Source organism: Hemicordylus capensis, chromosome 15, assembly GCF_027244095.1.
Source record: "Hemicordylus capensis ecotype Gifberg chromosome 15, rHemCap1.1.pri, whole genome shotgun sequence".
In the NCBI taxonomy this organism is placed as follows: domain Eukaryota; kingdom Metazoa; phylum Chordata; class Lepidosauria; order Squamata; family Cordylidae; genus Hemicordylus; species Hemicordylus capensis.
In genome coordinates, this window is record NC_069671.1 from 8,338,835 (window position 1) to 8,350,969 (window position 12,135).

The window sequence follows — 12,135 nt, forward strand, 5'->3', positions numbered from 1 at the left end:
GGGAAACATACCAGCAGGGATTCGAACCAGCAACCTCTTGTTCCCTAAGCAAGTTACTTCTCCGCTGTGCCATTAGGTGGCTGTAACATTAAAACTAGATATCCTTAAAAGCCAGACTTAAAAGATAGGTCTTTAAGGCTCTCCTGAAGGCCTCCAAGGAAGACAATCCTCTTATATCCATGAGGAGCATGTTCCACAACCTAGGGGTGTGAGCCAATGTGGTGTAGTGGTTAGATCCCCACTCAGCCATGAGACTTGCTGGGTGACTCTGGGCCAGTCACTTCTCTCTCAGCCTAAGCTACTTCACAGGGTTGTTGGGAGGAGAAACTTAAGTATGTAATACAACGCTCTGGGCTCCTTGGAGGAAGAGTGGGATATAAATGTAAAAAATAAATAAAATAAATAAACAGAGAAGGCCCTATCTCAGGTCACTACCACATGAACTGGTGCACAGTATAGTACTATATAGTACACAATGTCCTCAAAGGCTCCAGTTCCACAAATACATCTACAAAATGGCAAAAGGATTTTAAGGTTTAAAATATTGTGGTGGGTTCTTTTTCCGGTTCCTTTGTATACTTGGTTGAACTCATGTTAGGTCCTTTTTAGATTTGCAAAAGGGTTTTATGGTACCTCCCATCCAGGTATGCTGATGGCATGGTCTGCATCCTTAGCTCTGTAAACCTTGAGAAGTTACCATGAGGCATCCCTGCTGGCATGAGCCAGCTGTGGATGGCAGTCCAAAGCAAAGCATTAAACTGATTTTGTCCCCATCAGTGCCCTAAAAATTCAGCTGAAACTTTTCAGTTGAGAACTGTCAGCCCGTGTGTATATATATGTGTGTGTGTGTGTGTGTGTGTGTGTGTGTGTGTGTGTGTGTAGGGCCATTTGCAAATGTAAAATGAGTGCCTTTTCCTGTTTACATAATTTGCTCCTATTTCAGCATGGAGTTGATATCTCCCCCCTTTTTTTAAGATCCATTTTAGTCATTTTGCAAAAAGCAGCAATGATCATGCATTTGCCACCAACAGCTGTCTTTCTCATTTATGCAGGAGTATCCTTAATGTGCAATACAGCCCACTAATGATGTGAGAGTTAGAAATGGCTAGTGGAGGGGAGAAAGAGGTACTAGAAGTTTCAGCTGGAGCATGAGCATTTGGAGTGAAATCCATTATGGATAAGTAATAGCCATGCCTCGGCAAAATGAGCCTATTTAAAAGCCCCAAACAGTTTCCTTCAAAAGGCAGGTTGTTTTCTGCAACAGTATCTACATTTTCAAATATAATATGGATGGATTGGCGTTACTTTGCTGTTGTTAAAATTCTGCTGCATAGGGAGAAAAAACTTCTTGGTTTTAAGAACTAGGAAAATGCCCTGCATTGTGATGGGCAGGTTGAGAACCACGGGCTGCCTGAGAAATGTACAATGTGCATTCACAGAGATACATTGTGCTGGGAGCCAAACCAGCAAGCGCTAAATGGATTGGGACCCAGATATTTTCAGAACCCCCTACTACCAAGTGATTCGATGTCACTCTTTGAGGCACCATAGATAGATAGACCAAGGGCCTAGGGAAGGACCATAGCTCAGAGGCAGAGCATCTGCTCTGCATGCAGGAGGTCCCAGGTTCAGTCTCCGGCATCTCCATGTAGGGATGTGCAAACTGGCTCGATATCAAGTTGGTTCACCATCGAACCGGTTTGGCTCGAGGGTTCGCCCTCGAGCTGTACCAAGCCCAGTTCGGCTCTACCTCAAGCCAAACCCCCTGGGCTGGCTTGGAGCCCATCTGTGGTTTGAATTTTTTATTTTTTTAAAAACAACAATTTAATAACTCACTACCAGGCCTGGATCAATTTTTCTGCCTCTGGGGGTTGCTGCCATGGCCATGGGGCAGGTCTCTAAAACTTCCTCTTCCTCCCACTGGCCTCCCCCCAGTCTTTACAGGGCTGGTTTGGCCCATTTTCGGGCCTTTCCGACCATCTCCCGGCTCTCAGTGGCCATTTTGAAAGCCACCATGCATGTGTATAAGTTATTTGCGTGCAGAGGGAGGGGAATCTTTAGAGACCTTTCAGCAGCTGCAGCAGCACCTCCCAGAGCCAGCGAAGTTGACCAGGCCTGGCAGTGAGCTATTTTGTGTGGGGGGGGTGGGGGGAGAAACTTGAGCCGAACCAGGGAGTGCACAAAACCGAACATGCCCGATCCGGTTTGAGTCCGGTTCAGACTCAAACCAAACCAGACTAACCAGTTTTGTGCACACCCCTATCTCAAGGTAGGGCTGGAAGAAGCCTGAAACCTTGGAAGGTTACTGCCAGCCAGTGCTAGGCAGAGCTGTAAGTTTTGGGCAGTATAAAAACGTGTTGAATAAATAAATGAATATACTGGTGGCTTGGGGTGTGTGTGAATAGATAATACAGATAACTCTAGTCAGTAGAGCTACAGGCCTCAATCCAGCAAAAGTTGCACTTAGCTCTCACTGGAATCCAGGGATGGAGAGCTGGTCTTGTGGGAGTGAGCATGAATTGTCCCCTTTCCTAAGCAAGGTTTGTGTTGGTTTGCATTTGGATGACTACATGTGAGCACTGACTGCTGTAAGATATTCCCCTTAGAGGATGGGGACCGAGCTCTGCTTTGCATGTGGAAGGTCTGGGTTTCACTCCTGGGTATCTCCAGGTAGGGCTCGAGGAGACTCTTGCCTGAAACCTTGAAGAGCCATTGACAGACCCTTGGGTCTGAGGAAGGGCTGTATCTCAGTCCAAGAGCATCTGCTTTGCATGCAGAAGGTCCCACGTTCAGTCCCTAGCAGCATCTTCAGGTAGGGCTGGGAAAGACCCCTGAGCCTGAAACCTTGGAGAGCTGCTGCCAATCAGTGTAGACATTCCTGATCTAGATGGACCAGTGGTCTGACTTGGTATAAGCCATCTTCAGAAGAACACCCCTGCTGGATCAGACCCAAGTTCTATCAAGTCCAGCATCCTGTTTCCCACAGTGGCCTGTCAGATGCCTCTGGGAAGCCCACAGACAAGAGGTGAGGGCATGCCCTCTCTCCTGCTGTTGCTCCCCTGCAACTGGTATTGAGAGGCATCTTGCCTCTGAGGCTGGAGGTGGCCCAGAGCCAGCAGATGAGTAGCCATTGATTGACCTGTCCTCCCTGAATTTGTCTAAACCCCTTTTAAAGCCATCCAAACTAGTTCTGACATTCCTAAATCAGTTCGGCAGGCTGGTCCTATCTGACTTCAGTTCATTTATGGCAGTCTGAGCACATCTCACTTCCTCTGGATTGGGACCTGTCCTGATTGTTTTTCTTCTGTTCAGCCTCATGGCAAAAGCCAGGCAGCAAGCACAGCCAACAATAAATGTAAGGCAGGCAGGCAAACTGATAGGCAGGCAGCTTACTTTTGAATGCACAGAAGTTTATTTTTGAACTTTGCTTGACAATATTAAAAAAAAAAAAGCCATTACCATCCACAATATACTTGACAGAGGATTCTCTGATTCAATTTATCTGCTCTCCATGTGATTTTTTATTAAACACAAGGCAAATTGATTAGAATGTTTGTTGCGTGTTGGTGAAATATCGCTTCCCTGGTAAGAAAGCCGCTGTTTCTTTTTCCCAAAAAGCAGTATTAAAATTTCATTAGGGGAAGTTTTACAGCCAGAGTCTAATAAAAGAATAAATTGAATCATTGCATGAATAAAAGGGTAATGGTGTTCTAATGCTCATATTGTTTTGGGACCACTGATTGCTGTTTACAGGAGCTGTGTGTAGATTTTTGCCATTCGCCTTTGTGTCCTCTGTGCAGGCACACAAATGAGCTCACAGAACCCAGGGAGCGGCTGCCAGGCAGTGTTGACAATACTGACCTAGATAGACCAGTAGCCTGGTCTATCTCGGTCAGTATTAAGGAGATGAGAGGTCAGTATTAAAGGAGAGGAGAGCTGGTCTTGGGGTAGCAAGCAAGACTTGTCCCCTTTGCTAAGCAGGGTCTGCCCTGGTTGCATATGAATGGGAGGCTTGATGTGTGAGCACTGTAAGATATTCCTCTCAGGGGATGGAGCCTCTCTGGGAAGAGCAGAAGGTTCCAAGTTCCCTCCCTGGCAGCATCTCCAAGATCGGGCTGAGACAGATTTCTGCCTGCAACCTTAGAGGAGCTGCTGCCAGTCTGTGTAGACAATACTGAGCTAGATGGACCTATGGTCTGATTCAGTATACGGCAGCTTCTTATGTTCCTATTTTGAAAGGAGAGCTGGTCTTGTGGTAGCAAGCATGACTTGTTCCCTTAGCTAAGCAGGGTCCACACTGGTTTGCATTTGGATGGGAGACTACTGCGTGAACACTGTTAAATATTCTCATCAGGAGATGGAGCCGCTCTGGGAAGAGCAGAAGGTTTCAAGCTCCCTCCCTGGTGGAGTCTCCAAGATACGGCTGAGAGAGATTCCTGCCTGCAACCTTTGAGAAGCTGCTGCCAGTCTGTGTAGACAATACTGAGCTGGACAGACCAATGGTCTGACTCAGTATATGGCAGCTTCCTATGTTCCTATATTCCTTGGGAAGGACTGTAGCTCAGTGGTAAAGCATCTGCTTAGCATGTAGAAAGTCCCAGGTTCAATCCCTGGCCTCTCCGGATATGGCTTCATGCCTGCCACCTTGGAGAAGCTGCTGCCAGTCAATGTAGACAATACTGACCTAGATGGACCAATGCTCTGACTCAGTAGGAGGCAACTTCATATGTTCATATGGTGGGGGGCAGTTTGTTGAAAGCCCCCTGAACCTAAAGCCAGTCTGAGGTTCTCATTTTTCTGGCTGGTGATACTTCTCAGTCCCAGAATTCTTGTTGGCAGGGAGCAGGGAAGACACCCACCAAAACCATTTCTGAAACTCCAAAGGGCTGCTGCCAGTCAGTGTAGACAATACCGACCTAGATAGATCAATGGTCTAGGGAAGGGCTGTAGCTCAGTGGAAGAGCATCTGCTTTGCATGCAGAAGGTGCCTCCTGTCTGGTCTATGTCTGGGAACAGACAAGATGAACAAAGTACTGATGATCATTCTTAAACCACTTGGGACAGCGTTGCTTAGGGTCCGGATGCCCAATTTTATTCCAAAGCATGTTTCTTAATCAGCCTCCTCTTTCTTTTTCTTCTCTCTCCCCATCAACAGGACACCAGCCATGATTGGCTGTTCATTTGTGGTAGACAGAGAATACTTTGGTGAGATCGGCTTGCTTGATCCTGGAATGGAGGTCTACGGAGGAGAAAACATTGAGCTCGGCATGAGGGTGAGTGGCAAGTTATTGGCTTTGTGGACTGTTGGATCGTTCATGGGTCAGATCTGGAGAGAGAAGGAGTCCCTGATGAGCATTTTAGCCTTGGTAATGGAGACCTCTCTTTTCAGGCACCTGATGTCATGATTTGCACCTGCTTGTGTGTGTAATTTCTTTTCAACAGTGTTCCCAAACATGCTTCCTAGGCAGTAAATCGCATTGAAGTATTGGCTTCCAAGAACACATGCTTAGAGCAGGTTCTAAGAAACCGGTCTGGTGAGCTGCAGAGGTTGTAGTTTATGCAAAGACGTGCCTTTCATTTTCTACGAAACTCACTTTCTGCTGGTTGCTTTCTCATGAACTAACCTACCTCACAGAGATGTTGCTGAGGAACATCAACAACCTGATGGATGCTGTTCTGAATTGTTCAAGACAGATGTAGCATGACCAAGAATTGCAGACTAAAATGGACATAACGCTTGGTTCTGGTTGGTTCTTGCCTTATGTCAGAGCTGGGCAGTAGGAAGTTGCCATGTATGGGCCAGGAGTCAAAAACGGGTGCACACTGACTTTTTAGGACAGTTTGGTCCGAATTAAAACCTAATTTGGACTGAACCGTGGGTATGTGAACCGGTTCAGTTGAACAGATCAGCTGGGCCAGTCGATTTGACATACCAGCTCAAACCGGTTCAAAGCTGTTCATGATTGAACTGCTCAAATCAGCCCAGTGCATGGTGGTCTGGTTCACAATCGAACCGATTCTGCACATCCCTAGTCATGAACTGCAAACTGAGGACACAAGCCAGCAGCTCCTGAGTAAATGATTATCGTTCTTATCCAGAGGAATCTATGTGGATGGAGCATGAGTGGGTGGAGTCTCTGGAGTGAATATTAATTCACTCCAGAGCCCAGAAAACCCTGCTCAGGGCATGTTCCAACCATACCCACTACTGGGCAGACACACAAATCTATGGGTGCCCAGTTCCTGCTCCTGACAGCTTCTTAATGTGGGAATGTGTGGGCACACTCTCCTACTGCTGCTGAGGATGGGATTATGAGATGCTCTGTATGCTTGGTTGTGTTGGCCATCAAGCCATCTTTGGGGAAAGCTGACAGGTTCCTGAGAAACAGTCAGAGGTGCAGAGGGAGTGGGCAAAGGGGACGAACTGTCCCAGGAACCCAGAAGAGGGATACTGCGAACACAGGAGTACTCTGTACAGTTTTGGTCACCATATCTTAAGAAGGACATTGTAGAACTGGGAAAGGTGCAGAAGAGGGCAACCAAGATGATCAGGGGCGTGGAGCACCTTCCTTATGAGGCTAGGCTACAACATCTGGGGCTCTTTAGTCTGGAAAAGAGGCGACTAAGGGGAGACATGATCGAGGTGCATAAAATTATGCATGGAGTGGAGAGGGTGGACAGAGAGAAATTTGTCTCCCTCTCTCACAACACTAGAATCAGGGATCAGCCCATGAAACTGAAGGTTGGGAAATTCAGGACCAACAAGAGGAAGTACTTTTTTGCACAGCACATGATTAATCTATGGAATTCTTTGCCATGGGATATGGTGATGGCCACCAGCTTGGATGGCTTTAAAAGGGGTTTAGCAATAGCAATAGCAGCACTTATATTTATATACCGCTCTATAGCTGGAAGCTCTCTAAGCGGTTTACAATGTTGGGGGCATATTGCCCCCAACATTCTGGGTACTCATTTTACTGACCTCGGAAGGATGGAAGGCTGAGTCAACCTTGAGCCCCTGGTCAGGATCGAACTTGTAACCTTCTGGTTACAGGGCAGCAGTTTTACCACTGCGCCACCAGAGGCTCCAGGGGTTTAGACAGATTCATGGAGGACAGGTCTATCAATGGCTACTAATCTGATGGCTGTGGGCGGCCTCCAGCCTCAGAGACATGATGCCTCTGAATACCAGTTGCAGGGGAGCAACAGCAGGAGAGAGGGCATGCACATACCTCTTGCCTGTGGGTTCCCCAGAGGCAACTGGTGGGCCACTGTGAAACAGGATGCTGGACTATATAGGCCTTGGGCCTGATCCAGCAGAGCTGTTCTTATGTTCTTAAGATGGATGGCTCTCAGTCTGCTTCTGTATTTACCTGAAGATTAAGGGTTTTCCAGGTTCTTTGATGTTAGAAATCAAGGGATCATCTTAAATTCAGAGTCTTCTTCCTTTCGGGTTAATAGAGGTGTAACTTCTATTTGACCTCTGTTTCTAACTGGGTTGTCTTAGATTCAAAGTCATAGGAAGCTGTCATATAAAGAGTCATATACCCTTGGTCCATCTTGCTCAGTATTGTCTACACAGATTGGCAGCAGCTTCTCCAAGGTTGGAGGCAGGAATCTCTCTCAGCCCTAGCCTGGAGATGCTGCCAGGGAAGGAACTTGAAACCTTCTGCTCTTCCCAGAGTGGCTTCATCCCCTGAGGGGAATATCTTGCAGTGCTCACACATCAAGTCTCCCATTCAGATGCAACCAGGGCAGACCCTACTTAGCTAAGGGGACAAGTCATGCTTGTTACCACAAGACCAGTTCTCCTCTCCTCAGAGAAGGCTTCTTCAGAGAAGGCACCAAATAGAAGTCATCTCCTATTCAGGTGAATGTGGTATTACTTTTGATACTTACTTATAGCAGTTTGGCAGGAGGGGCATATAGCAGGAGAACCCCAAGACCAATGTTTCCTGTAGTGGCCTTTGGCTGAGGATTATGGGACTCAATCACATATGGGAACCACTGCCACAGTAAACACTGCCCAAGAATATGCTTTGCTCTGCGTTTCCTCTCTGTAGGCCTGGGAACTGGGCCCTGTTGTAAGAGCAGGGCTGCTCAACTTCGGCCCTCCTGCAGATGTTGGCCTACAACTCCCATAATCCCTGGCTATTGGCCACTGTGGCTGGGGATTGTGGGAGTTGTAGTCCAAAAACATCTGGGGGGCCTAAGTTGAGCAGGCCTGTGTAAGAGACTGGAGGGGTCTTGAACCCAGTGTGTGCCTTCCTCCCTATGATGCCAGCTTCCCAGAAGAGGGAGCTTCTGGTCCCAAAGGTAGGGAGAAGGCACCGATACCTTGCAAAGGATGCCGCATGGGAAATTAGCATGCCTGCAAGGGAGGCCTGGAGCTGAGCGGAATGATGGTCGTGTTCAGCGATCGGCTCAAGTGGAGGGGAAAGAAACACTGCTTCAGTGATGCTGAACATCACCCTGGGTTTTCCCCGCAAATGACCGCTGTGTAGCATTTATGCCTGTGAATGGAGGCACGTTGCCTCCACCCCGTGCTCTGCTAGCAGAAGGATGCAGTTATTCCCCTGCTTACGTTCTGACTTGCATCCAGAGAATGACTTCCTCGCTGCTGCATAGAAGTAGGCAAGCAGCAACCTCCAAGGTCTGCAACGTAACTCATGTGCAGACCTGAAGCTCCAGGGCTCTAAAAGATGCCTTTACCCCTGAAAAGTGGGCTGAGCACAGGTTTGCTCCTGAGGGACTGGTTTGGAGTGTAGCAATGCCATTGAAGCAGTGGAGAGATGCCATAGGAACATAGGAAGCTGCCATATACTGAGGGAACTTGGAACCTTCTGCTCTCACGAGATCTCGGCCCGACCCAAGATCTCGTGTGAGTTGCCCCTGATCCTGCGATGGCACGCTACTATTCTGTGGGGGCCAGGTCGAAGTTCCCTGACTGAGGCAAGCAGCTGCCATCAGAGCTGCGGTTGGAAGGGACCAAAACCAGCCACATCGGGAGGGTAGTTCCTGAGTGCCGGCCTGATCCCTTGTGGCAGCCCACGGCCCATTGGGGGATCCCCAGCAGCAACCACCTAGAGATGTTCATATCAGACAGTATATAAATATAAATCCAGTGGTCAGGAGATATGCCACAGACTAGCACTTGGTAGGGTTGCAATGAAGGCCTTGGATAGGAAATTTAGATACCGTGATGTGTCTACACCTACGATTAGGATCGTTCGGATGATAGTTTTCCCCATGACACTCTATGGATGTGAAAGCTGAACTTTGAAGAAGAAAGATAGGAAAAGTATTGACACTTTTGAACTTTGGCACATTATGCAAAAACCCAGTTCCCTTGAGAAGTCCATCATGCTGGGCAAAGTTGAAGGAAGGAGAAGAAGAGGATGACCAGCAGCAAAGTGGATGGACTTGATTATGACAGCAATGAATGCCACCACTGAGAGACCTTAAAGGCCAAGTTGAAGACAGATCATCCTGGAGAGAATCTATCTATATGGCCGCTAAGAGTAGCTAAGAGGAGAGCTGGTCTTGTGGTAGCAAGCATGACTTGTCCCTTTAGTTAAGCAGGGTCTGCCCTGGTTGCAAATGAATGGGATACTACATGTCTGAGCATGGCAAGCTATTCCTCTTAGGGTATGGAGCTGCTCTGAGAAGAGCAGAAGGTTCCAAGTTCCCTCTGTGGCAGCATCTTCAAGAGAGGGCTGAAAGAGACTCCTGCCTGCAACCTTGGAGAAGCTGCTGCCAGTCTGTGTAGACAATACTGAGCTAGATGGACCAATGGTCTGACTCAGTATATGACAGCTTCCTATGTTCCTATGACACTAACTTGACTGTACTTAATCAATCAATCAATATAAATATGATAGATAAACACACAAACATTTACAAATAACCCTTGATTGTGACCATACAGGAGATGCGCACAGAAAAGTTGAGAGTCCTTTGCAGTAGCCGCCCAGAGTTTTGAACACATCCAGACTCACTCAAGTAGTACCACAGAGAGCGAAAGCAACAAAAATCAATAGCTCCAAGGGACTGTGGGTTATTTACTCCCCAACTCATTAAAGAGCTGGCGAGTTTTACAAGCCAGATATAAGCTGCCTTATTAGCAGCGGCTACAGAGGTCCTTGATTGTTTAGAAAAGAAGGGCATAAACATTCCAAGCACAGTTTATGATTTGACCTAATAGAAGGATTTTATGAGCCATCTTTTTACAACAGAGCTGTTAATCATCCTGGTAAAGATATCTCGCCATCGGTTGGAGTGCCAGTCATAGAGAGGAGGAGGTTGGCTTTCTTTGGCTTTGGGACTTCTCTCCAATGAGGGAGGCACCAGATAGCCAATGAGAGTCAGTGGACAGTGGCCTGGGCTTGGATCTGAAAGGCCAGATCTCTGCAGGGATGATGCCATAACTCAGTGATAGAGCACCTGCTTTGCATGCAGAATCTCCAGCTCCTGTCTCTGGCATGTCTAGGTAGGGCTGGGAGAGACTCCTGCCTGAAACCGAGTTGCTGCCAGTCAGTGTAGACAATACTGAGCTAGACAGGCCCCTGGTCTGACTCATTAGAAGGCAGCTTCCAATGATCCAATATTTCCTTTGCTCAACTTGGTAAAGGTAAAGTCAATTTCGACTCCTTCAAGTCAATTTCATCAATTCAAGTCGATTTCATTCAATTCAAGTCGATTTCATTCAGTTCAAGTCAATTTCATCAAGTCGATTTCATCAAGTCGATTTGGACTCCTGGCACACACAGAGCCCTGTGGTTTCCTTTTGGTAGGAGAGGTTGACCATTGCCTCCTCCTGTGCAGTATGAAATGATGCCTTTCAGCATCTTCCTATATCGCTGCTGCCCAATGTAGTACCAGAGGAGATTTGAACCGGCAACCTTCTGCTTGCTAGTCAAGCATTTCCCTGCTGCACCCCGCTTAAGGCAACTAGGGTATCCTAAAACTGCATCCTCTGAATTTTGTTTCCATTGGGCCTTGTGCGATGGTTGGCCAGTACATGTAATGCCTGGTCTCCATGTCATTTGCTGAATGACCAGAATGCGATGACATCACCAAACAGGTCTTTATGCCTAATGTTACAGGGCTCTGGGGAAGAAATGGATATGGGGCTGCTGCTTAAAATGGTAGCCCTGTGATGTGCAATGCAGTCTATGAGACTAGAGTAGTAGTCTAGTAGTAGTAGTAGTCTCAGTGTAGTCTAGAGACTACATGTGTGCACAAAACCGGCTGGCCTGGTTCAGTTTGGGTCTGAACTGGACCCAAATTGGACTGGGCCTGTTTGGTCCAGCACGCCCCCACCCCAATCCCGCTGGTTCGGTCCAGTTCGGGGCGGGGTTGTGAACAATTTTTTAAAATAATATTTTATGTTTTTATTTTTAGTACTTACCCCCCCCGGGGGGGGCTTCTCCGAGGCTGTGGGGGAGGAGTCTCTGGAGGTTCTCCCTCCCCCGCTGGCCTCCACTTTGTTTCTAATCACCCTGTTCGAGTGATCTTCCGCCCATTCTGGACCTCACCCCCATTGCGGTGGCCATTTGGGAGGCTGCCGCGCATGCCCAATGGGACTCTGCATGGCCAACTCATGGCCCAGGGCATGGGTCATGATCTGAAACATAATGGAGGCTGGCAGGGGGAGGGGGAACCTCCAGAGACCGCCCCTGTGGCCTCGGAGAAGCCCCCTGGAGGGGGTAAGTACTAAAATAAAAAATAAAATACATTTTTTTAATAAAAAAGATCACGAACCCCCCTGAATGGCCGGGGGCCAGGGGGTTGGGTTTCCAGCCCCCTGCCAAACTGAACCATGAGGGTTCGGTTCGACACCAGACTGTTGAATCGAACAGGTTCGATGTTGAATCTGTTCAACATCGAATCTGTTTGCACATCCCCACTAGAGACCAGTTTCTCTACTCAATAGCCTCCACTGGATGGCACAGCCATCCACGTATCTTCTGGGCTATTTTCTGAAAGTCAGCAGCTTCTCCTTTGAAGTACGGTTATCTCTGATTTATTTTCTTTTAAAGGCTGGCTTTGCTTTGTTCTTGATTTGATTTTCCAACTTTAGAATAAGGAGATTTCATGCGCCTTTGAACAGTCGCTGCTCTTTTAGATTAGGTC

At 47.6% G+C, this 12,135-nt stretch overlaps 1 protein-coding gene across 4 annotated transcripts in view; it reads left to right on the top strand.

Annotated features, from left to right (window-relative positions):
- Window positions 1-12,135, top strand: part of GALNT9 (polypeptide N-acetylgalactosaminyltransferase 9) — a 203,933-nt gene that overhangs the window by 117,918 nt on the left and 73,880 nt on the right. For all 4 annotated transcript variants that reach the window (XM_053280372.1, XM_053280371.1, XM_053280373.1 and 1 more), the window contains one exon: window positions 5,156-5,273. In XM_053280372.1, coding sequence (XP_053136347.1) covers window positions 5,156-5,273 — 118 coding nt within the window. The remainder of the gene's footprint in view (window positions 1-5,155; window positions 5,274-12,135) is intronic.